Source organism: Leucoraja erinacea, chromosome 25 (genome assembly GCF_028641065.1).
Source record: "Leucoraja erinacea ecotype New England chromosome 25, Leri_hhj_1, whole genome shotgun sequence".
Classification (NCBI taxonomy): domain Eukaryota; kingdom Metazoa; phylum Chordata; class Chondrichthyes; order Rajiformes; family Rajidae; genus Leucoraja; species Leucoraja erinaceus.
The window spans coordinates 30,512,570-30,539,646 of NC_073401.1; the positions used below are offsets into that span (position 1 = coordinate 30,512,570).

Here is a 27,077-nt window from a genome sequence, read left to right on the forward strand (position 1 = left end):
ACAAACTTGGAGATGTCACATTTAATTCTCTGTCTAAATCGTTTATATTGTAAATAATTGAGGTCCCTGCACCGAGCCTTGCGGCACCCCACTAGTCACTGCCTGCCATTCTGAAAAGGACCCGTCAATTCCTACTCTTTGCTTCCTGTCTGCCAACCAGTTCTCTATCCATGTCAATCCCCTTAGCCACAGTAGTTGCAGTTTGACACTGGGGAGATTACACTTTTTGTTCCCGATTGCTACCCATCTGTTCCAGTTGCCAGACCAGTTGAATCTTGTGCTATTCACCACTCACTAACTTAGTCTGAAGAAGGGTTTCAATCCGAAACGTCACCCATTCCTTCTCTTCAGAGATGCTCTGAGTTACTCCAGCATTTTGTGTCTACCTTCACCAACTTGGTGCCTCTTTGAAGGGCCATTGGACGTAAGACATTTTATGAGACATACAACTGCAATGCTATAAGAAGCCAATTCAGAGGAGATGGGATAAAGATCAAAAGCATTTTGGAAAACAATGTTTCTGAACTTCCCACATTTTAATTCAGTCCAATTTTATTTTTCTATTCAGAGTTCAAAATATCACACAACAGATGGCTGCCTATTTTATATCCCTGGAGGAGCCCCATTTAATGGCCATCCCCAATTGCCTTTGAGAAGATATTGGTGAGGCGAGCAGTCTGCCTGAACTGCTGCAGTCCTTCCAATGTTGAGTAAGGTGCAGACACCAGGAACTGCAGATGCTGACTTACAAAGAAAGACAAAGTGCTGGAGTATCTCAGCAGGTCAGGCAGCATCTCTCGAGGACAGGGATAGCTGACATTTTGGGTCCGTTTGCGTGTTGTATCACTCAAGCTAGAAAAGAAAAACCCACAGAGCTGCCAGAGGAAGCTATAGAATCAGATGCAATTACGACATTGAAAAGATTTATGGATAGGGAAACTACAAAGGGATTTGGGCAAAATACAGTCAAATGGGACTGGCCCAGTATACCAGCTTGGTTGGCAATGGATACAGTGGGCCAAAAAGCATGTTTATTTGCTGCATTGCCCGTTGACTCCGAAAATATAAGTTAATGTTTAATGTCAAATATGTTCATCATACCAGTTGTTAATGCTTAGACCATGTGGCTCAAGAGACCTGGTGATCCCCCAGGGTTAGGGCTCATTTTGTACTAAATTTGACCTCAGTTCACCTAATACAGCCACTCCAGTACATGCCCTGCACATTTCAACAAGATATCTTAGTTAGGAGCCAAGATTTCAGAGTTTTGCTGAAAACAGCTGATAAGGTGCTAAAAATACACAATGCAAGCTGCACATACTAGCAACTCATTACTTCCTTCCCTTGACTTAGAGGAATGAATTTTCTTTGTTCCCTCAAACCTTGGATGTCTTTCCAATCAACAAACAGAACCACAACCACATATCTTCCTTCATTAATCAGCAGCCTGTGTTTACCACAGATGAAGCCAGTCACAATAGTCACTTCTGATAACAACAGGTAGAGGAGAACATGAAATGTAGATGGATTCACCTTGGACTCAATAAAAAGCTTATTTTCTGAACAGTGTCATTGCACAGTTATATGCAGGGAAAGAGCTTTGTAAACATAATTTTCCAAGTGGCAGTTTTGCCAGAGGAAGCCATGTAGGATACAATTATGACTTCCAAAATGCATTTGAACAGACATGGGCAAGGAAAGGCTACATCCGAGATATGGGCCAAATGTAAATAGGACTAGCCCAATATGCCTTCTTTCTGTGCTGTACAGCTCAACAAATGTAGCAGTTCAAGGCTCTCTGCCACACCCCCCTACAAAATTCGGTTAGTCATGGTCATACAGGGTGGAAACAGGCCCTTTGGCCCAACTTCCAACAGCAAAGAAACAGGCCATTCAGCCCTTCATGTGGAAACAGGCCCTTCGGCCCAACCTGCCCACAGCAAGCAACATGTCCCATCTACAATAGTCCTCCCAGCTTACATTTGGCCCATATCCCTCTAAACCATGTGTCGGAAGGAACTGCAGATGCAGGTTTACACCATTATCTTCCCTCAAAACCTATCCTGTCCCTGAATGTATCTAAATGTTTCTCAAACATTGCGAAAATACGTTGTGATTTAATGGGTTTGCACAATAAATGCCATCTTTACTATCAATGCGCACATTCCACAATTAATCTTAAAAAAATAAATGCATCTTATCCATCTACCTACAGCTCAAATTCACACAAAGCAATCTACTGTTGTTAAGTATTTAATCCCAGTTGAGTAAACAAAACAGATAATTGCAGGAGACGCTGTATTCATCTGCACGTGCTTCTGCAAGATCGGCTTTATTACTCCCAGAACCAGTTGAGCAAGCACATCCCAACAATGGGGAAAATATCTGATAGGTTTGTGATCAATGCAACAGGAACTGATAACCTCAAATGTAAGCAGATGAATTAATCGAAGGTTAATTTAGGACACTTCTTTCCAACTTTAATATGGAAACTATTCCAGCAATGCAGTGTAAAGGAATGCTTGAAGTACTTCAAATCTCAACCTAAAGGATTCCCTGTAAAGTTACAAATAGGTTAAGATTCAGATTAGGTTATTGTGGTACACAGTGGGGTGCACTGAAATACCTTGCTCGCATCAAGCTCAGAGTTAGTGGTACTCACACAGTAATGACAAATACAAGAATAAATACGAGTGCAAAACAGCAGAATGGTGCAACATTGATGGTATCTGAGGCAGTGCAATATAAAACGATTCCTCTCCAACCTGCCCTTGTCTTGAAACACAAATGACGCGAGTTTTTACATTGTTACACACGCTTTGCGTTGAGGGAAAAACGATTCCACATTTTTTCCTGTCACACAATTTGGTACATTCATTGTTCATAAATTACAACAGTAAATAATGAATAAGGTGCATGAGACAGCCTAGTATTCATTTTATGGAGTTTCACTTACACTAAAAACATTTACGAATAAATGTATTATGTGCATAATGGGAATAAAACAAAGCAAGAAGTGATGAACGAGTGAATCCTGCAAAATCTAATTAGAAAGCGAATCATCTGGGACATTTCAGTGCATATCAAGTACCTTTCACTGGTTCTATACGTTTTGGCAAATCCAGAGTATCAAAGTTCTTGTCAGTGTCCACATTCCTTTTGCCTGAGCATGGGCAAGAAAAACAAAGGCAGGAAGTCACTGGATTGCAAACATTTTTGAAAGCATTGAGACAATCACGTCAGATGTAACTATTTGCTCATGGTCACAGTCAATGCCAAAAAGCACAGCACACACACGTCAAACAATGGTGCAGCATTTAACTCCAGTCATCAGCTTGCCTTGAAGCTGGAGTCAACAGGAACTGGAGTCAACTGTGTTAATCCCCCGTCTAACTTTCTCCTTGAAAGGAGAATATTAAGACCAAAGATGTGGCAGCTTGGTCTAAATTAAGTTCGATCGAGGCTGAAATGCATCTCAGCTCCATTTTCCATCATTGCTAAATATCCCATCACAACCATGAATGTTTTAAATTTTCAATTGCTTTTGGGAGAGAAAGTTTCTCATCTCTCAAGTCAAGAAACTATTTAATAAAATCAATAATTCAGCTTTTATTTTTCTGAATCCCTTTTACTCCAGGCTTTTCCAAGGGGATCACTTTTACAGGGTCTATTATGTTGAACAGGATCACGTTGAGTTAACACAACTCTGCTGAATACAATTATGCTGAACCCATTATCCACTTCAATCAGACAAATCTCTCAACCTTTGGTATTTGAGTCGTATAAGACAAGTCACACAATACACGCTTCAACCAGAGAGCACGGGAACAGGTCCTTCGACCAACCTTGTCCCTGCCGACCAAGATGCCCCATCTACGCTGGGTCCACTTGCCAGTGTTTGGCTCATATCCCACCAAACCTTCCCTTCCATGTCTAAGAAAGAACTGCAGATGCTGGTAAAATCGAAGGTACACACAAAATGCTGGAGAAACTCAGCGGATGAGGCAGCATCTATGGAGACAAGGAATTGGTGACGTTTCAGGTCGAGATCCTTCAGGGACCCCTTCAGGGTCTCGACCCAAAAAGTCACCAATTCCTTTTCTCCATAGACGCAGCCTCACCCGCTGAGTTTCTCCAGCATTGTGTATCTACCTTCCCTTCTAAGTGCCTGTCTAAACATATTTTAACTGGTGTGAGAGAACCTGCACCAACTATCTCCTCTGGAAGTTTGTTCCATATATTCACCATCCTACGTGACAAAGTGCCCTTCAGATTCTTATTAAATCTAAGCCCTCTGATTCTTGACTTCCCAACACCTGGGTAATAGACTGTGTATTCGCCCCATCTATTCTCCTCGTGATTTTATACACCACTCAAAGATCATCCTTCAGCCTCCTGTGCTCCAAGGATCCCCAACCTGTTCCTATAGCACAGGCCCTCGTATCCTAGCAACATCCTTGAGTTCGAACTCTGTCAAAATTACACCTCAATAACAATATTAATTTTTGAAATCCCTTTTCCCTTGGGTCTTCCCAAAGGAATAATTTTCACAGGGTCTATCCTCGCAATTACCTTGCCCCTGTAATACACTTCAGTCTGATGATCACCTAACCGTTTATACTTGTGTGATGCGCCACACAATACACCCTTTCCTCATAATGACAGGGAGTTCGCACTACGTTCAAATCACAGTCAACAAGTGTCTCCCTTGAGGCACACTATTGTCTAGTTGATGTTTCATAGCGGTTTGAAAGTTTCATATAACGTTCAGTAACCTGCCACAGGGTGGAGCAGCAGCAGATTTGCTGCCTTGCAGCGCCAGAGACCCGTGTTTGATCCAGAGTGCGGGCGCCATCTGTATGGAGTTTGTACATTCTCCCTGTGACCTCGTGGGTTTTTTCTGGGTGCTCTGGTTTCCTCCCACATTCTGAAGATGTGCAGGTTAAATGGCTTCTGTAAATTATCGCTGGTGTGTAGGATGGAACTAGTGTCTGGGTGATTGCTGGTCAGTGTGGACTTGATGGGCCTAAGGGCACGTCTCCACATTGTAGCTCTAAACCAAACGTCCACACTGTGATATTATAGGACAATAATATCACGGTATAATATAATACCGTGACAATTCTTATTCCATAATAGTTCACACGTCACATCAACCTGAACATATTAACAGCATTGGGAACAAGTTGAACCAAACAACAATAAAGCAAAAAGGAGTCTTACCTTGATTAAACCATTCCTCTAAATGGGACAAGAGCAATGAGGAAAAGTGCAAAGAAAAAAGGAACAATCAAACGACTCATGAGAAAAGCATTTGTGATTTAGTAAGAACTGGGAAAAGGGTCTTTCACCTTTGGCAGTAACAATATAAAAATACATAAAACCCATATCCTCCATTTTCACTTGCAGTTGGTTCAATAAAACGATTAATCTAAACTAAGTTTCCTCTCCTAATATTGCCATATAAATTTATAAGCCTGGTTCTCCCATCCCAACACGAGGACAGGCCATTAAAGCATTATATGAACATTTCTGATAGTTATTATCAGAATCATCGCGGGACAGAAAACATTCTCTTCCAAATTTGTACGGCGCACTCAAAAATCATTTTGGCCATTGCCGCAACAACATCTCGGAGACAGGCATTTAACAAGACAGGTTCAGAGATAATTGGGTTGGGAGAATCCAGTGACCAAGGGAATGTTAAAGGGTTCATGCAATCGTTTTACTTGCGTTACCAATTTGAAATTTCAACCCATACCAAGCAAAACTAATATTTTAAATTAAAATTATCGACTATTATTTTTGTCTGCAGTCCAATCTTTATAACATTTCAACGCGTGTTGCTTTTAAAAGCATGGCAGCACAGGACAACACCAATAAGCTGCACGTTGCAGTTTAATTCTGTATTTTTCTTGCTGCACTCTTACCTTTCGCCTTCTTTCCACCAAAGCAGCCAGAGTCGTCTTTCTTTTTCTTGTGAGCACCCCCTCCTCCCGGTTGCTGATCAGCTGTTGGTTCTCTGAATTTATCAGCTCCTGGAACCTCCCTGTGTACTTGATAGGAGAGGTTCCTCATAATACACACACAATTCTCCACTGACTGCGGGGCAAAATAAAAACAAGCTGTGTTAAGAAACAATGAATGCGGCACGTTGCTAATGGATTTGAGAGTGCACAGACATCTGCCCTTTAAGTCCCACAGAATCCATATGAATTGCAAATGATAAAGACTTCCCACGGCATTATTCTTGGCTAAGGTTCAGCTTGGTACCCAGTGGCCAAGCCTGTCTCACCCAGTGACCACTGACATCCTTCAGAACGCAAATTGTGGGAAGAGACTTCAAGGGCAGACGCTGGAACCTTGTTTGCTTCGTTTTTGTCTGAAGCAGACAATAGGTGCTGGAGGCAGCCATTTGGCCCTTCGAGCAAGGTTGAAATTGCTCACAATGCTGTTAATATATGCAGGTTGATGCGATGTATAAACAATTACGAAATGAGAAATGCCGCAGTATTGTATTATTCTTTTATATCACTGAGTGGAAGTTTAGTTTTATTTAGCGATACAGCATGGAAGCATAAAGTGCTGGAGGAACTCAATAGGTCAAGAAGGAATGGCTCGGAGCCATTTCAGTACCGGACCTTTCTTCAGACTGTGGGAGGCTCACTCACAATATTTACCACTGATAACTTAAGAAATAGGCAGACTAATGTGGCATTTTAATATTCCAAATGCACACCTCCAGATTCAGGAACAGTTTCTTCCCATTGTTATCAGGCAATGGAACCATCCTATCCTGAAGCGGTCCTGAACTACTATCTACCTCATTGGAGACCCTTGGACCTTGCTGGACTTGATCTCGCACTAAACGTTATTCCCTTCATTGTGTATCTGTACACAGCTCAATTGTAACTACATATAGTCTTTCCGCTAATGGATCAGAACGCAAAACCTTTTCATTGTATCCAATTATACGTTACAATAAACTAAACTTTCTACTGAAGAGGGATCGTGGCTCAATTGAATGTCTTCAGTAATGGACGTGGAAAAAAGATTTCCTTTAGTTAAGAGGTTACATCCATCTTTTATATAAACTATATAAAAAGATTTATGGTAGACAAAAGTGCTGGAGAAACTCAGCGGGTGCAGCAGCATCTATGGAGCGAAGGAAATAGGCAACGTTTCGGGACGAAACGTTGCCTAACCTTCGCTCCACAGATGCTTCCTTCGCTCCATAGATGCTGCTGCACCCGCAGTATCTGAGTTCCTTCTTAAACAGCATTTTGCGGCCCACCTCCTTCGCTTTTTGCACCCGCCGCATCTCCAGCACTTTTGTCTACCTTCGATTTTCCAGCATCTGCAGTTCCTTCCTAAATAATAAGGATTTATGTATTTCTATTATTATATAGTTTATATAAAAAGATGGATGTATCCCCAATATAAACTAGCCATCCTTAAATTATTCTTAACCAGGCTGAGGCGGCGTTCTGGCGGCTGCGACATGAATCCGGGGCTCGGCCGCGGGCCAGTGGGCGACATCGTCGGGAGCTCGCAGGTCACAGGCTGGTGCCTGTTTTCCGGAGCTCCCGCGGCAACAGCTACGTCCGCTGGACTGGAGGGCGGCAGCTTCGACCACCCCGGGCCGCGGTGTTTGAACCGGCTCATTCGCGGAGCTCGGTGAGCCGCGGGACTGACCTACCATCGCCTGGTGGGGTATCGCCTCAGCGCAGAGGGAGAAGAGGATGGAAGAGACAGTAACCCTAAGATTTTTGCCTCCATCACAGTGAGGAGGTGCCTGGTGAACTCACTGTGGTGGATGTTAATTTGTGTTTATTGCGTGTTTTGTTGTTTATTATTACATGTATGGCTGCAGGCCGAAAGGTCTGAATGACAAATAAAGGATCTAAATCTAAGTCTAAGTCTAAGAATTCATGATGCTGATGCCGTCTTTCTGAATCCACTGTCTGAGCCACCCTCCGAAAAAAACCTTTCATGAGCATTTGTTTTTTTGAAATCAGTGAGGGTTTAAAAAGCCAGCTGGAATGTCCTGGCATGGCCAGTTGCTGCAGCACTCCAAGTGCCAAGGCACTGTTGACCTGTATCGCCTCTTCCTCTTGGACTTACTCCTTTTTTGTGCACTCAACCAGGCTGCAGCTGTGTAAATGTCAGAGCATAATGCATGCAGCTCAATGCTCAGCAACTGTCTTCATCTAAATTAAGTAACTAAGCCATTAATTTTCAATGCTGTGTAATTACAAATTACCTAAACATTCGCAAAAGTAGGCGGTAATTATTTTAATAAATTTTTTCCGCGTTGCCAAGAATCATTTTGCAACTTTGCTCTATACCCACGACTGCAAATCTTTTTGACCCGAGCAGATACTTCATTAATCCTGTACACCCACTCTGCAAAGACAGTATTGAATCACTTCAAGGTTGCATCATTCCTCTGCGCCAATTCTTGTATTTTCTTTCAATTGTGCCTTCAAAGCAGTGACAGCCAGAGAAACCACCCCATCAATGTCAACCCCGTCACTCCCTCACATTTCAACCGACTGGGCTACCCTTGCCCGAAAATTCTCAAGATACGAAAGGTTATTTCAGTACGTCAGCTCTTGTTCTCCAAGACTTTTACAATATTCAACCTCTCTACACTTTTCCAAGAGAGCAGCTATTGAAGTTAATTCCAAACATTCATTGGGGACTTCCAATTGTTTGCAAATTGGATTGATGAAAAAGCCCATCTCACTCCTGACAGAGATGATAAGCTTGAGGGAGACTTACAAAATAAAGTTGTTTTTTACGTAATTAAATACAGCGAAAGCTTTTTGTTTGCGTGCTGTCCAATTAAATCAGATCAAACTGCACACAAATACAATCCAGCCACAAGTAGGCATGACAGGTGGAGCAGAGGGAAACATACCAGAGGGCAGGATATAGTTTTGCAGCATTGATGCTGGGTTGCACCATCGTGTATAGCTTGATTGTACTTCTGTAGAATATGATCTGATTTAATTGGACGGCACACAAATATGGGATGCATTGGATCTCAGTGGAGCATTGCGGCTTTACAGTTACAAATAAAAAATACAATGTCCATAAAGAGGGAGGTTGGAAAATCAGGATGAAACCCCGACTTGTGGGAAGACTGTTCCGGAGTCCAATAATAACAAGGAAGAAGCTGTTCCAGACTCTGGTGGTGCGCACTTTCAACCTTTTATATCTTGTCCCTGACTGGAACGGGAGTAAAGGGATTAACCGGGCAAGACAAGGTAGAGCTGCACGGTTAAGCTTTTCCAGACTATTGGATACTATTCCCATTTACACACAAATGCACTATTAATTCACTTGTTAAAAATTGACATAGTAGAATATATGTTTTAAGGGGCAAGGCCCCTGTTGAGTCAGACTAGCAACTCGAACCCTGGAACGCCCACACGCTGACAGAACCATGCTGCCCAAACCCAATTATTGAGGCTTCTGAACAAAATGCCGGCTTGTTGGGAGCCGGGCTAGATTGGGCTAATGACAAAAAATCTCTAGTTAACACGATCGAGCAAAAAAAAAAAAAAAAAAGTATTTGATCCATTTAATAGCAAAAAGAAAAAAAACACAAGAACTTGTGAGGCAGAAGGTTGCTAATATTATAGACTGATAACGCCTTAGAAGTGTCCAGGTTCATTACTGCATTCAGTTAAATTCAAGACTGGGTGAAAAGCAATTGAAGTTCCAAGATAAGCAACATAATAACAATGTTTAAGAAGGAACTGCAGATGCTGGAGAATCAAAGGTACACAAAAAAGCTGGAGAAACTCAGCGGGTGCAGCAGCATCAATATAATAACAATGTTGAGAGCCAAGTACGGCCATCATGCTTTAATGCATTCAATTTACTTTTAAATCAGAGCACAAGGCTTTTGCCATGCACGGATTCAATCCTGTAGGGCAACATTTGTTGATAAAAAATTATGGCTGTAAGCTGTTGAAACTGCAGCCCGCACTCAGTCATGGAGCTCCCAGAATGCCCAACATCTCGGGGAGGACAACTTTTCACAGCTCGCTCAGCGATCGTTTCGCTGAACACCTCTGCTCAGTCCATGTAAACCTACCTGACCTCACGGTTGCTCAACACTCCCATACACACACTGACATTTCTGTCCTGGGCCTCCTCCATTGTCATAGTGAGGCCCAGCGCAAATTGGAGGAACAGCACCTCATATTTCGCTTGGGCATCTTACACCCCAGCGGTATGAACATTGACTTCTCTAACTTCAAGTAACCCTTGCTTTCCCTCTCTCTCCATCCCTCCCCCTTCCCAGTTCTCCGATCAATGTGACTGTCTCTGACTACATTTTATCTGTTTGCTTTGTCGTAACCTTCTCCCAGCCAACAATGATCTATTCTACATTTTCTTTGATCTCTATTCCCTTTGTTTTCACACATTTCCTTTATGTATCTCCCTCTCCCGACATCAGTCTGAAGAAGGATCTTGGCCTGAAATATCATCCTTCCTTCAATCCAGAGATGCTTCCTGTCCCGCTGTGGGTTTGCGGCCCGACCGACATCACAGCGGCCTCTGCAGCCCGTCTGTCTTTTTTTTATTTTATTGTCCTGTTGAGGGTACAGTTTGTGGTGGGTTTTTGACTGTGTATGTGTGGGGGGCGGGGGGTGGGTGGGGGAAACTTTTAGATCTCTTCCCTGTACGGGGACCCGACCTTTTCCCTGTCGGGTCTCCGTTGCCGTTGGGGCCTAGTACCGTGGAGCGGCCTCCAACCGGAACGACCTGGGGGCTCAAGTCACAGAGCTGCGGACCTACCATCGTGGAGCTGGCCGGCTTGGGAGCGTGGAGAGAGCTGCTGCGACCCGACTCCGGTGGATGGTGACACCGGGAGCTCGCGGGTCCCCGGTGGGAGACTGCTTTGCGGGGCACCGGCAACGGCGACTTCTCCCGCTCGATTTGCGGGGTTGAGAGTGACCCGGAGCAGGGCCTTACATCGCCCGGCGCGGCTTTGAGTGGCCGTGGGACTTGCTAGCGCCTGCCGGGGGCTTTGACTTTGACTTCGAGAGAAGAATGGAGAGCAGGGGAGAAACAAGACTTTGCCTTCCATCACAGTGAGGAGGAGATTCACTTGATGGATGTTTGTGTAAATTGTGTTGGTGTGTGTAGAAACCAAATTTCGTTTGAACTTCATGTGAGGTTCAAATGACAAATAAACGGTATTGTATTGTATTGTATTGAGTTACCCCAGCATTGTGTCTAACCCAGCATCTACAGTTCCTTCGTACATAAATCAATCTATTCTTATTTTCTTTATTTGTTGGTTGACGTAAACAGGGTGATTGGGGTGAGCAGATGGAATGCAATTGAAATTTATCGAGTCACAACAAGTAGCAGAACACCAACGGGTGCTTTGGCCCACCAAGCACCATTTATACACTAATCCTACGCCCAACCTATTTTATTCCTTGCGCATTGCCATCAACTCCACGACTCGTTATAGACTAGAGACAGTTTTCAGTGACTAACCCAGGTATTTTCATGAGATGGGGAGAAAACTGAAGCACCCAGAGGAAGCTCATGGGGTCTATGCATTTATATGTTACAGAGAGCCCCGGCAGCTTCACGTTGAATATTGTGACCTTCCCAAAACAATGGCAAGGACCAGCATGTTAGCAGCTTCTTTTTCACTCTCCCTCCATTCACTTTGCTCCTTTCCTCTCCTTCATAAACACATCTCCCATTCCGAGTCAGGAATTTCCCTTTTATCTCCCCCTCCCTCCCCGTCCACTTCCACCCATATCCCTCACTCTGGATTTACATTTCACTCCTCTTCTTATCCGACTCTTTTGTCTCCTTTTTACCTCAAGCCTTTGTCACTTAGTCCACACATCAGCCAATCGAACCCTCCTCACTTGTATCCACCTATCACTTCCCCTGTTTTGTCCCAATCCCAACTCCATAACCCAGCTTTTCCCACCCTACTATAGTCCGTCTGAAGATGACCTGACCCAAAACGTTATCTGTCCATTCCCTCCTGGCTGACTAAACGCTGCCTGACCCGCAGAGTTCCTCCAGCAGTTTGTGTATTGCTCAGGATTCAAGCATCTGCAGTTACTTTGTCTAATGCAGGCAAGTGGGATACAGTGCCAGAGAACCGGGTTCGATCCTGACCAGGGGTGCTGTCTGGACAGAGTTCTCCCTGTGACCATTTGGGTTTTCTCCGGGTGCTCTGGTTTTGTCCCACGCTCCAAAGGCATACATGTTTATAGGTGAATTGGCTTTGGTAAAATTGTACATTGTTCCTAGTGTTAGTGTAGGGGTGATCACTGGTCGGTGCAGAACTCGGTGGACCGAAGAGCCTGTTTCTGCCCTCCATCTGTAACGATGCTGCAGCACACAGAGGTGAATGTTACCTTGCGATCCATGTCCTTCTTGCCCACCGCTGACTGCAGTGCGTGCAGCAGCGCGTCAACAAGGCCCTCGCATTCCCGAAGCCTGCGACGAGCATCGCTTCCATCAGAGCTCACATTCCTACAGCACGGAATAAAAACACAAAGATTACACTAACCAGCAAATAAGTCGTCACTGCCCGAATTCTTCAGTCTGTTTTTAAACACTTCTCAATGCAAGGTATAATACTGTTTCCTCCAACTCTGCATTTTTAGTACATTGTAACAACAATAGGCTATGGAATCAAAATAATTATGTGTGTTTAAAATAATGCATGACGTACAGCTAACTCAGTTTGGATATTGTAAGTGAAACTATGTGGGAACAAACTTCAATGACTGAACAAGATTAGCGCCGTTATTTCTTCACAATGGTAGTTTACAAAATCAGCACATCAGTCTGAAGATGGCCCAGACTGGAGACGTCACTTATACAGAGATGTTGTCTGTCCCGCTGAGATACTCCAACACTTTGTCTCTCTCTCTCTCTCTCTCTCTCCTTGGGAAACTGTTACATCCCGATAACTTATGGGAAACCGTGGACCACGACCATTCAGAATGGAGCAGCTTTTCTGATGGCCTTGAGTACATGGATATTTTTAAGGCAGAGGTAGATAGATTCTTGATTAGTACGGGTGTCAGGGGTTATGGGGAGAAGGCAGAGGATTGGGGTTAAGATAGGGAAAGATCGATCAATCATGATTGAATGGCAAAGTAGACTTGATGGGCCGAATGGCCTAATTCTGCTCCGAGCACTTATGAAGGCAGTAGAAACTCCAAAGAAAATGGGAGGGAAAATGCAGATGAACGTCAAAAGCTTTGTGAGCGAAGTTATGAAGAGTTGAATGACGTTGGTGCCACCGTTACCAGTCAGCGCTGCATCAACCAGCTTCAGCTGGGAGAGTGATGTTAACTCAATTGGATCCAACCCTGCTGGGATCACGTAAAGACCCACAACTGCTTATTGTGACTTCTTTTTCAAGATGTAAACAGCGCTCGGGAAAGAGGATGCGGCTTTGAAACAAACCTCTGAAGTAAATAACGCGTTGACACACAAGACAAATCAGCAGATCGAAGACAATCTATGCCAGTGAAGCTGTAACTGAGAAAGGCGTCAATACTTTGATGGAAATTGAAATCAGGGCATTCAACACACCAAACCACTACAAAATTGTTCAGCAATTACGTGTGAAATACAAACTGCAGCTCTGGTATAAATGTATTTTTTTCCTTCAAATGACAGAATATATTCAACCACCTTCTAAAAACGACACTCTGCCGCTTCCAACACATCTTCCAATTGCGAATGATGAAAAACAATTATGTACTTGATTTACCATCACTATCGAAGAAGCCTATTTAAGGCACAGCAATAATAATAGACAAATATTTCTGATATCAAATCAAAATAAATTGATTCACTATTAGCAGATGATTCCACAAAATCAATATTTACATAAGCCAAATCAATTAACAATCCATCTGATGACACTTGAACAAATGATATCAATATATTATTTCTAATATAATTCTATATTATTAAACCATTTGTCCCCAGTTAAGCTTAACTAACTGTTTTATCTGCGTAGATTGCTTATTTTTTTGTCTTATTTATAACTGGCAACAAAGGCAAATTGTACAAGAATAAATTTAGGAATGACAATACTCTTGCTCACAAGGATGAAGGCTTGTAATACACTGCATGCTGTTCAGGGAAGGATCTTAATTAAGGTACAAAGTGCTGGAGTAACTCAGTGGCTCAGGCTGCATCTAGAGGGAATGGACATACTATGTTTGGGGTCAGGACCTCCTTCAGACATAGTTGAGTGGGCAGAGAAAGGGCATGCCGAAAGCTGAAAGAGAGGAGGGGGCAAGCCAAAGCCTGGCAGACGGGATTTTAATTTGCAAATAGTTTCAGGTAGACCCAGTTTTACAATGGGCTCCGACACAAAACATCATACTCCAGAGATGTTACCCGACCCATTGAATGACTCCAGCACTGTGTTTTACTTGAGAATCCATCTGCAGCTTCTTGTGTCTCCATTCCTGTTATCTGGTTTTCATTTGAAAATGAACACTGGGTTGGGACGCAGTCTGAAGTAGGGTCCCGACACAAAACATCACTCATCAATGTCTTCAAGAGATGTTGCCTGACTCGCTGAGTTACGCCAGCACTGTGTATCTTTCTTTGTAAACCAACACTTGCCATTCCTGGTGTCTCTATTCCCATTATCTGGTATAAATTTAAATATGAATCTTCCATTGAAACACAGGGGGGAGAAAAAAACTAAGGGTTCATAGCTTTTGTACTTCAATCCAATACAAAGAACTGAATGTTTTGTTTAAAAATGAATTAGAGATTGATCTTGCTGAACAGACATGTTAAATATTGCAACGTTAAAATCCGGTCACCCCCACATAATAAGCAGAAACACATTCAGCATGAGGATTTCATATCTGTGTAATATGTAAAAGATTTTAAAATGTACGGGGGGGGGTGGATGAGGGGAGAAATGTGAGAAATATCTTTGTGGCTAACATTTTCAAGGGAGTGTGTCGTTTGACATAACTCATCAGACTGAGGGTTCTTCACTGGTAGAATTCCAGCAATGTGACAAGTCTTTGGCTCGCTGCCCGAGCATGAACAGCAGAAGCGAATCGCCGCTGCGTGATTCTCCGAGAGTTGAATATTTAAGGTCGTGAACTCCAAGGGGTAAGCATTTATATTCATAAATTACACAAAGGCCCTGTGATATGAACAACAGCTTCATTATATAACAGAAGAGGAAATAAAGTTGGAACAGAACATTTTTGCAGCTTGTGTAAAACGGTGGGCTTTGTTTATTTAGACATTTTCTCTGGGCCTTGGGTTCATCCAGTGACCTATTCCCAGGCCACTCCTAACCCTTCTGCTGCTCGCTAAATATGGCAGTAACCTTCAATGTGGCAATTCTGCAGTGAGACTCATTGTGAAAAATGGCAGAATCAACAAATTATATTAAGTAGTCTAGTTTAGAGATACAGCACGGAAACGGCCCCCACCAACCAGCAATCACCCCGTACAATAGCACTATCCTATGTGCTAGGGGCAATTTGCAATCTTTACAAAGATAATTATCCAACATGTCTTTGGAGTGTGGGAGGAAACCCAATGACAGGGAGAATACACAAACTCTGTGCAGACAGCGCCCGTAGACTGGATTGAAACTGGGTCTCTGGCACTGTAAAGCAGCAATTCTACCGTTGCACCACTGTGGTGCCCAGTAGTTAGAGAACCAATAGACGCCCGGTTAATGGAATTCAAGCCACTGACAGATTAGATTGTTGATTTGTTTTGGCAGGATTTTGGAAAACTATACGGGGGAAAAGGATTAGCCTTAAAATGTACATCACACTTGGACTGCTTGTGAAGTTGCTTCTGGTTGCGAGTCCACCCCATTAAAACCATGTGGAACCAATTGGTAGAGACTTGACCGTCATTGCCGCATTAGCAGTCGCTGGGAGGGAGATGTATCCACTGCCTTGGACTGGAGCCAGAAGCAGCAAAGGAATTTTACAGCTGTATGACTTTGCAAATGACCAAAAGGTGGAAAGTATTCAGCCTGCTGTTAGTTTCAGAACCTGGATGTTTCATTTGCACAAGTATTAAATTTGATGACACATCATTCACAAAAGAAAAACGTTATCAGTATTGTTGTCTCAATAGCTTGGTGGCAATGTTGGCATGACTTCAGGGAAGCAGCAAGTAGCGGATGAGAAAGGATGTCAGGTGTCATGGGGAGAAGGCAGGAGAATGGGGTTGAGAGTGAAAGATAGATCAGCCATGACTGAATACGACTTGATGGGCTGAGTGGCCTAAATCTTCTCCTATCACTTTTGAGTTTATGGGAAGTCACCAGAAAGTTGAGTCTAGCACCATAAACTATTTCAATTGCTCATTATCATCTGCTTTCATGATAATATTTGGAAGGACACCATGATTTAGGTGCTCTGGACAGAGAATAGGATTAGATGGTGTTGATAATGTGGTGCTAATAACATAGTTCCCACAAATAATTGTGGAAATAGTCAACTAATCTAAACAATTTTCTGTGGGTCTCAGGTACAAAGAGGTTGCAATGAGACAAAGTGGCTTGAAAGCAACATTGCGACTGTGCTCATTAAAGGTCCAGGCTCTATCCTGCCCCTCACCTCTTATCAATTCTTCAGTACTCAGATTGAAGTACAACAGCCATGAACACCTTCAACGTTTTTTTCCTTGCGTTTTAATTAATTCATTTTCGTTTTCAAATAAAAACCAGATAACGGGAATGGAGAAACCAGGAACTGCAGTAAAAGTGCTGGATTAATTTAGCAGGTTAGCCAGTCTTTCTGGAGAACATTGATAGGTGACGTTTTGGGTCAGCACCCTTCTTCAGACAGGTCCACCCGAAACCATCTGCCTATCAAAAAAAACCCACCTGTTTAAACCTATTATCTGCTTTGTCCTGCCCCTCCTTTCTCACAGCTTTCTCTTCCCCCACTCCCCCCTGCAATCAGTGTGAAGAAGGGTCCCAACCTCAACTCCATCTATCCATGTTCTCCAGAGATGCTGCCTGAGCCACTGAGTTAGTCCAGTACTTTGGGTCATTTTTTTGTAAACCAGCATCTGCAGTTCCTTGTTTCTACTGAAATGCCGCCTATTCAGATTCTCGGAATGATTTGCCATTGAATACGTTTCAAAGAAATCCCGATCATCGTGTTTGATAAAGAGGTCCCGACCCAAAATATCGTCTGTCCATTCCCTCAACAGATGCTGCCTGACCCGCTGAGTTCCTCCAGCACTTTGCATTTGCTCAAGATGCCACCAGCCTCCACAGTCTCGTGCACAAACGTTTCTGCCAACCACAAATTCAACTCATTCCAATGACAATCTCAGTCAAATTCATCTCAACCTGTTTTTTTAAAGATAATAATCTTAGCCTTTTTCCAGACAGTAACCTTAACTTCTCTTCCAGTTATGTGGCCACCAGCTGCACAATATGCAGACATAACTTGGGCAGCCAGGGCTCAAAGTTCAACTCAAAGCAGAAATCTGATACCTGCAAGGAGTTTTCATATGAAGTTGTGACTCAAAGTCCCATACGATTCGCTGAGTTAGAAACATTCAGGGGTTTTGGGGAGAAGGCAGGAGAATGGGGTTAGGAGAGAAAGATAGATCAGTCATGATTGAATGGCGGAGTAGACTTGATGGGTCGAATGGCCTAATTCTGCTCCTATCACTTCTGAACCAGTCCCATGCAATTTGGATTCAGTTTTAGTTAAGGTCAGCTTTATTGAAGTCATTATTATGCGCATCTGTGGGGAGATTTCAAAAAGCTGTTGTGTTAAATGACTCACAATAATCTAATGTAGCTGGAAGGCAGTCCACATATTTATCATGGTCACCTTCAAAATTCCTGGTAAACCTGGCTGCGACGTCTCTCAAGAGAAGGTAGGGCAAGTCTGCGACTATGAAGAAGCCCTCTCTCTGACAGGAGGTCTCTGACAGAAGGAACTGTAGATGCTGGTTTACACCGAAGATAGACACAACATGCTGGAGTAAGTCAGCGGGTCAGGCAGCATCTCTGGAGAAAAGGGATAGGTGACGTTTTAGGTCGAGACCGTTCTTCAGACAGAGTTCTGAGAGAACCTCTCTCTCTCTGCCCACTCCACTGGGTGGGAGTGGGAGTCCCAATCCAAAACATCACCTATCCATATCCTCCAGAGATGCTACCCGAGCCACTGTTACTCCAGCACATCATGATTGGTTTGTCTCACCAATCAGCTCAATTAAATTAACTTTGAAAACTTCTCTCTCTCTCTCTCCCTCCTCAAAGCTTGAGGGACAAAAGTTTAATATATTTTAAACCCAACAGAGTTGTTTTGCTGAAAATGTATTTCCACAAATGAATGAGCTCAGCATGACATCCAACCTGCACTATTCAACAAACAGCACGGATGCTGCCTGGTGCGATTTAGCCCAGAGTTAGTATGAAAGATAAATCACCATGTTAACCTCAGCAGAATCCACAAGATGATGCATAATTTATTATAAAAAATACTACCAATAGAATCAAATACCACAGGTCAACACAAAACAGTCTCGTTATCTGTGATATGAAAGATATCTTGCAATGCAAGCTCCAATTTCCAGCCCTCTCTCTCACTGCTCCCTCTCTGAAATTCCTGCTGCCCTCTGACCATGCTCTGACACAGACTCGCTACCACAGCCACATGTCTTTCCTCAGCACTGGTCTACGCCACCATTTTGTGCCACGTGGCTTCCAGATCCATTCCCAGGCCTCCCCCGGACCGAAGGAGGGTTCCGACCCGAGACGTCACCGATCCATGCTCTCCCGAGATGCTGTCCCACCTGCTGAGTTACTCCAGCTCTGTCTATTTTTGTAAACCAACATCTGCAGTTCCTTGTGTCTTCATTTGGAAAATAATGTTTGCTTATCTTCCAGTAAGCAAGGACACTAATTATACAAGGATCAACCTTGCCAAAATGACAAATTACAGGCTAGAATCTGTTACCCATCTAAAAAGTAGTTGGTAATAGCACATTGTGAACTCAATTTCTGATGGATTTCATGACGCTGTATCGACTGGAGTCATTTATAGAAACATAGAAAATAGGTGCAGGAGTAGGCCATTCCACACAGTAGCTCCAAAGAATAAAGCCCCAACCTGTTCAACCTTTCTAGGTTACAGAGAAAGGTTGAACAGGTTGGGGCTTTATTCTTTGGAGCGCAGAGGGTTGAGGGGGGACTTGATGGAGGTTTTTGGAATGATGAGAGGGATAGACAGAGTTGACGTGGAAAAGCTTTTCCCACTGTGAGTAGGGAAGATTCAAACAAGGGGACATGACATGAGAATTAAGGGACTGAAGTTTAGGGGTAACATGAGGGGGAACTTCTTTACTCAGAGAGTGGTAGCTGTGTGGAATGAGCTTCCAGTGAAGGTGGTGGAGGCAGGTTCGTTTTTATCATTTAAAAATAAATTGGATAGTTATATGGATGGGAAGGGAATGGAGGGTTATGGTCTGAGCGCAGGTATATGGGACTAGGGGAGATTATGTTCGGCACGGACTAGAAGGGTCGAGATGGCCTGTTTCCGTGCTGTAATTGTTATATGGTTATATGGTTATTCGGCCCTTCGAGCCTGCACCGCCATTCAATATGATCATGGCTGATCATCCAACTCAGTATCCTGTTCCTGCCTTCTCTCCATACCCCCTGATCCTTTAGCCACAAGGGCCACATCTAACTCCCTCTTAAATATAGCCAATGAACTGGCCTCAACTACCTTCTGCGGCAGAGAATTCCAGAGATTCACCACTCTCTGTGTGAAAAAAGTTTTCCTCATCTCGGTCCTAAAAGATTTCCCCTTATCCTTAAACTATGACCCCTTGTTCTGGACTTCACCAACATCGGGAACAATCTTCCTGCATCTAGCCTGTCCAACCCCTTAAGAATTTTGTAAGTTTCTATAAGATCCCCCCTCAATCTTCTAAATTCCAGCGAGTACAAACCGAGTCTATCCAGTCTTTCTTCATATGAAAGTCCTGACATCCCAGGAATCAGTCTGGTGAACCTTCTCTGTACTCCCTCTATGGCAAGAATGTCCTTCCTCAGATTAGGAGACCAAAACTGTACGCATTATTTGTTTGTAGTACTGGGCCCTGAACAGTAATTGCTACGATCAGAAATTAGTACGACCAGAACTTCCACCATTTCAATGGGAAAGCTCGCAAAACATTTTAATGGAATTTCTGAAAATAAAATTGAAAACCACTGAATGTTGTCTTTCAAGAAAACAATCTTTAATGTCTACAGACATTCCCATTATATCAGAGGTATTCAATCGAGCAAATCAATTATGAAATATTGGGAGATTTGAAAATCATTGTGTTGTTGCTAACTGCAGAATCTTTGAGGGTACGACATTTGCAAGCCAACTACAAACTTTGGTCGATTCCCGAGCTCCAAATAACCTGCTTCCATGAGCATCCCCCCACTCTCCTCACTTTAATGCCTTCCATTCTAAGTACCAGGAGGTTGCAGCAGCAGCAGGCTTTGACCTAATACATTCGACCCAGCATACATGACAAACTGCTTCTGTTTAAATCAGCAAACTACCTTCACTTTAATTGAATGAACATCATTAATTGGTAATGAAAAAAGGGTTGCAGTTTCATGCCATAAAGTTTAATCGAAAACTGTAACACACACACCCCTGAAATGGCGAATTAAATTTTAAACCTCAGATGTATTAGTTTTTCTGGAGTTAACAATCTCAGAAGATTGGAATGGCAGCGATATGGTAATGATGTACAGAGCTTGTGTGATCTAACTGAAATGATAAGCAAGGAGAGTGCTTCAAGGAGTAACCTCTACTTTCTAACCCTTCCCCGCGCTGTGCCTCTGCCTCTCTGTGGCACCAGACACCCGAGAAACCCAGTCGCTGTTGAACAGACGTCCAGACTTCCATCACTTCCATTTCAAAACATAACCTTGAATTTCCGAATGGAAAATGCTGCAGTTATTGGCAATCCAGCCAAGGCACACTGTGGTGCAACTGTGTTGTTGGTTGCAGTTTAAAGATCCAGCATGAAAACAGGCCCTTCGGCCCAGATTCCACGTTGACCAGCGATCCCATCCTCGCATCCACTAGCTACGCACAAGAGGCAATGTTAGAGGCCAATTGACCCACAAACCCGCACGTCATAGGGTTGAGGGAGGAAACCCACGTGGTCACAGGGAGAACATGCGAACTCCACACAGACAGCGTCCACGATGCTGAGGCAGCAGTTCTACCCGCTGTACCACCCAAAGAGTTGGAGCCGTTTCTGCAGATTGCATGACCCTTTAATTGGTGTCAACTGTAGGTTCTCGTCTTAACAGGATACACGAGATAGACAACTCTCTTCTCGTGCACTTTGTTCAAAGAACCTGTGCAAGTACCAACTCCCCGTGGTTTAAAATGATCATGCCTGCATATCGGAGCAGTGCATCTGCACAAAATACGGTCAGATTTTATACTCTGCTTTTTGCTTAATATAGAAATTTATAGACAAAAACTGCTGTAATATAAAAACAGCTGTAATGGTTTCTTAACTGGAGGACCTAAGAAATGGTGAGATTCAACCACCAGATGATGCTGATTCATTTGCTTACTCCAAAGTAACCAACCTTGACAAGTATACGGAATCTTTTAAAACAATTGATTACTGCTTATCATAACTAAAATGAAGAAACTACAGAGCCAGCTAGAGAAAAAGTGGCTCCCTAAACCATGCCAAGGCTCGGAGAGATTTGGATTGTTTGCCAGAGGTATTTCTCTCCTCATTACAAGTCTGGCAGACATAATACCCCGATACACAGGAGGATTCATAAACATTTCTGCATTATAAACTGAATGGATTATTTTTGGAATAACGGAACTAAAAGGGGTTTTAAAAGAACCTACTTAATTACGGGCTAATAATGGGAAAAAAGCTTATACTCAAATTCTGGAAAAATGCTCCTATACCAACAATAAAAATGTGGATTTCAAACATGTTCGAAACATTACACTTGGAAGAGATGAGACTCCTCCTAGCAGGCAAAGCAGACCACTTCCAAAAGACGTGGTCTGCATTTATGGAACTACTACAAGCATAAGGTGCAATAGTAATTTAAAAAATAAATGGTGCCAGGATCTGGCAACGGGGGGTAAAAAAAAAAAAACGGTTGGTATATCCCTTTTTGCGGAGTTTTGTGTTAAAATAGAGCGATTGTTTCTCTTTTTGTTTTTTGTTTCTTTTCTAGGGTCTATTTCCTTTCGTTACTTCCTTCTCTAACTTCTTCTCTAAGGGGCTTTCTTTTCCCAACACTTTCCTGCACCTTCACGACTCTTGCTCACTTTCCTTACTTCCTTTATTTCTATCTTACTTAAAGCTCAAAAAATGAAGTGGTACAACAAATGTAATAAGATATATGTGATGTGTATTACTGTACTTTATTGTACTACTAATAAAAATATTTTAAAAATAAATAAATAAATTAAAAAATGAATGGAAAATCAAATGTACATAGTTATTATCTAACATTTTAACGAGAATGCAGAATCAGTCAGTTGAGCAAAGCAGCAACATTTCAGGTGAACAGATGAACACAGAGATTAGTTGAGCAAACAAGAATGCAGAGTCTCGTGCCCAGGGTGGGTGAATCGAGGACCAGCGGACAGAGGTTCAAGATGAAGGAGTAAAGATTCAATTGGAATCTGAGGGGTAACTTTTTCACACAAAGGGTGGTGGGTGTATGGAACAAGCAACCAGAGGAGGTAGTTGGGGCAGGGACTATCCCGACATTTAAGAAATAGTTAGACGGGTACATGGATAGGACAGGTTTGGAGGGATATGGACCAAACGTGGGCAGATGGGACATGTTGGCCGGTGTGGGAAAGTTGGGCCGAACTTTCCACACGGTATTACTTTAATGACTCAAAGAATATGTAATTCAGCAACCTAATGCCCAGTGAGTTTCACTTCAAATAAAAAGCATGCAGAAATATTTTCATAAATTCTACAGCATTCAAATTTTGTTTTTCCTGTATTGCAAATTACTCCGAATATTACTCAATGTTCAGACAATTCAGGTTTACAATATTCATGAAGAGGAGATCTCAGGGGAACCCGCCTTCCAGCTTCCTAACCTATACATTTTGTTCCCGTGATGGAGCACCATTGCTACAGCTGGGATATCAGTGAAGAGAGAACTGCAATCTTAATCCCAGGATACATTTAAAAATCATCATATTAAAGAATAAAATCACTGCCAGGTACCAATGAAGGTGATTTTGCCTCTTATCAGCACTGCAATGTGAAACGTGCAGTTATGGAATAAACCTTTTCTTAAATCTACTTCAGTTGTAATATAATGATAGGAATGAATGCAAAATTAAGGCAGGAGCTGTAGGCTTGAAGTTATTTATACGACTCCATCAGAGAGTGAATGCATTTATGTCACAGAGAACAGGTGCAATCCGGAGTTGCGTGGGGCAAAACTTGGAAATTGCACTTGATGGTGTCAGTCATACAGCACGGCAACAGGCCCTTCAGCCTTACTTGTCCATGCAACCAAGATGCCCCATCTATGCTAGCTCCACCTGGGGCCATATCCCTCTTAACCTGTCCTGTCCATGTACCTGTTCAAATGCCATTTAAATGTTGTTACACAACCTGCCTCAATTACCACTTGAGATGGTTCGAGACTGCCCACTTCTGCACGATTTAGACGCGTTTTAAGTGGCAGCGGCAATGCAAAGTTTTATTGCTCATTAAGGTGGCACTGCCTTGAACTGCAGCAGCGTTCTCCACAGCGCCTTTAGATCAGCGGTTATAACAGGCAGCATCTCTGAAGAAAAAGGATGGGTGATGTTTCAGTTCAGGACCCATCTTGAGACTTAAAGTCGCGGGTTGGGGGGGAGGTGAAGAAGGGACCAGACCCAAAACACCACCCACCCTTTCCTCCAGAGATGCTGTCTGACCTGCTGTGTTACTCCAGCACTGTGCGTGGTGCTTTGGTGCAAATCAGCATCTGCAGTCCTTTGTTTTTACTTCAATGTCCTCTATTCTGACCTCCCAGCTAATGAGAACGACCAAGTAAAGTTTCAAATATAGTATCAAATTATTAAAATTAGAAAAAAAAATCTTTGCACAGAACTTTCTTCAAATTCCTTCGAGGTTCAGTATGCTTTTTGGCCCCAAACTGACATTTTTATTCATCTAATTATCTATTCATTTCCTTTCCCAGCTCTCTGTCCAACAATTCTTTTTCATTGGAAGGATGACAACTCCTTTGTTCATTTTTTAGACTTTGGATATAGAGTGCAGAAACGGGCCCTTCGGCCCGAATCCGTGCCTACCATCGATCACCCCGAACGCCAGCACGATCCTACACACTGCGGACAATTTACAAAAGCCAATTAACCTGCAAACCAGCATATATTTGGCATGTGGGAGGGAGGAAATCGGAGCTCCCGGACAAATCCCACGCGGTCATTGAGAGAACGTACAAACTCCGTACAGGTAGTACCCAAGGTCAGGATCAAACCGGGTCGCTGGCGCCGTAAAGCAGCTGCTCTATCGTTGCGCCACTGAGTTCCCACTCACGATATTCATAATATTCAATCTTGCCCGAACATCCCAAGTTCCGGGCTACAGCTGAATATCTAGCTAACACCAAGTAGCAATTTGAATTTGTCACGTGGATTATCACAACAGCAGCAGATGAAGGAGTACCGATGGTTCAAATCACACTTTATGAGCCAAATGGGAGTGTCGATTTGGAATGAACTTTAAACATGCTCAACATGTCTTCTCTGTCTGTGGTATTCCCCCTTAACTCACACAAAAGTGGACGGAAAATCATGCTAAATAAAATAACCTCCCCGAATCTGGATGTAATACGGGGACAAATACACACTGCAAGAACGTGATGTTATTCAGGAATGAGCCAAATCAGCTCAAAACACGAGACACAAAGCTCGACTATGCGGTTACGGTTTACAGGAATGAGCGAGTTGAATGGACTCTATTTACCAAAGCGAACATGCAGTGTTTTATGAACATCTGTTGTGGATTTAACAGAGCATTATACTCAGACAAAAATAATTTAAACAGCTGGGCTTGAAGACAGAAGTCTTGTGAAAGTATTGGCAAGCTTTGCTAATGCAGAGGGAGTTGCAGGCACATTACAAAATGGTCCCATCTCGCGTTTTCCTCCATGGCTCAAGGGGGGGTAAAAGAAAACAGACATTTTTGAAGAGGATGAAAAATATTTAGAAACAATGATTACAGGATATATCAGATATGGTCATGGATGGATATAAATAATTTAAGATGAGGGGAGGAGGGAAAGATTTAATAGGAACCAGAGGGGAAACTTATTTTTAAAACACAAAGATTTGTGGATATATGGAACAAGCTGTGGTAGTTGAGGCAAGAGCGATCATGACATTTGGACAGGTACATGGATAGGACAGGGTTAGAGAGATACGGGTCAAGCACAGACAGGTGGGACTAGTGTCGATGGGGCATGTTGGTCGATGCGGGCAAGTGGCCCGTTTCCATGCTGTATGACTTTAGCACTATGAAATATCCATGTGTATATTGCATTCTCCCTCCAGGAAAGGAATTGGATTAAAAAAAAGGATTGGAAAAAAAAAAATCATAGATCTCAGCATTCAATGGACGAATGGGCAAAAACCAAAGCTAGAGGAACTCAACAGATAAGGCCGCTGTTTTTGGGACGTGGACATTTCAGGTCAGGACGCTTCTTTCGGAAGATAAGGCCAATATTAACAACCAAACGTGACGAGGGGAAGCAAGGACTGAAGATGATCAAGTTTCAGCTTAAATGCATTGATATTATTTGGCTCAACCACCCACGTGGTACTGATTTCCATATTCGCACTATTCTGAACAACAAAGTGTCTCCCAAGTCCTTTATGTGATTTAACAATGATAAATCTGTATTTGCGGACGATAATTTGTGCCATCCTCATGTACACCGTCAAAACACAAGATTGAAGCCGTACAGAGCTTCCATAGGCCAGTTTTCGGAATACCTACAGTCGGTTAAATGGGGTTAATTTAAGAAAAGCACTCTATCCCATTGACTTTGTCATAATACCGAACAAAACAAACCCCATAGCAAGGCAAAATAAAAGCAGCAGATTCACCTCAGACATCCTGACGTGTTTTTGAAGACTGTTGTCCACTCAGCATCACGTGGTTTGGAATCTTCGTTGGGTTCGTTCTCCCAGCCTGAGTGAGGGATGATGACCTCATTCGTTAGAGTCTGAAGCCCGTGATTAATGATCACAATTTTCAGCGGCTCGTAGGAAGACAAGTTCCACAGTGTACCTGCAAAGAGAGTCAGAGTGCATGGTGACAGCATTCAGACAATTGTGCGTTGTTTTCAGTTCCGCCATGTCAGAGATAGGCCAAGGAAACGTGGAACGAGCACAGAAAAGCACTGTTCAGTCCACTGTGCCTGCGCTGGCTCTGCAATTATTGTATATTTAGACCCAGTCTCAAGACCAGACCTCTCTCTGCCCTTTACCAGGATCCTTGGAAGTAATCATACAACCCATTTGAAGTCCAATGATCAAATCATAAAATCAAAATGTTTTTTGCAGTTACAACATTTATCCAACATGACTGACCAAGCTGTGAAGATCCAGAATTACTTTTAGAAGATGGACTTCTCAAATATTCAGTCTCCAGATACCATTACCACACTTTCTCCCCTTTCATAGTGATCATCTTTTTGCAAAGCTTGTTATTTTAACACTGCAGCGGCTTGTGTAAAATGTAAACCTGCCAACTCTTCTAGTTGAAAGAACATCTAAACCAACAGATATTCACAACTACAAGGATCACATCTCCAGCATTTACACAGCAAAATGTCATTTTATTTCAGTTGGAACTCAGTAAAATAATACATCAATGGCCCAGTACTTTAAGGAGCCAGTTTAGAGCAGGAAACACCACTTCATTCACTTGTTGATCAATAAGTTAAATGGAATGTGAAGATTGTTAACATCAGAACTGCACAC

The 27,077-nt window shown here is 42.9% G+C and overlaps 1 protein-coding gene across 10 annotated transcripts in view; it reads right to left on the reverse strand.

Moving 5' to 3' along the window:
- Window positions 1-27,077, reverse strand: part of arvcfb (ARVCF delta catenin family member b) — a 213,969-nt gene that overhangs the window by 33,018 nt on the left and 153,874 nt on the right. For all 10 annotated transcript variants that reach the window (XM_055655433.1, XM_055655434.1, XM_055655442.1 and 7 more), the window contains 4 exons: window positions 26,199-26,382; window positions 12,414-12,531; window positions 5,931-6,102; window positions 3,092-3,163 (listed from right to left, as the gene is read on the reverse strand). In XM_055655433.1, the coding sequence (XP_055511408.1) occupies window positions 3,092-3,163; window positions 5,931-6,102; window positions 12,414-12,531; window positions 26,199-26,382 (546 nt within the window). The remainder of the gene's footprint in view (window positions 1-3,091; window positions 3,164-5,930; window positions 6,103-12,413; window positions 12,532-26,198; window positions 26,383-27,077) is intronic.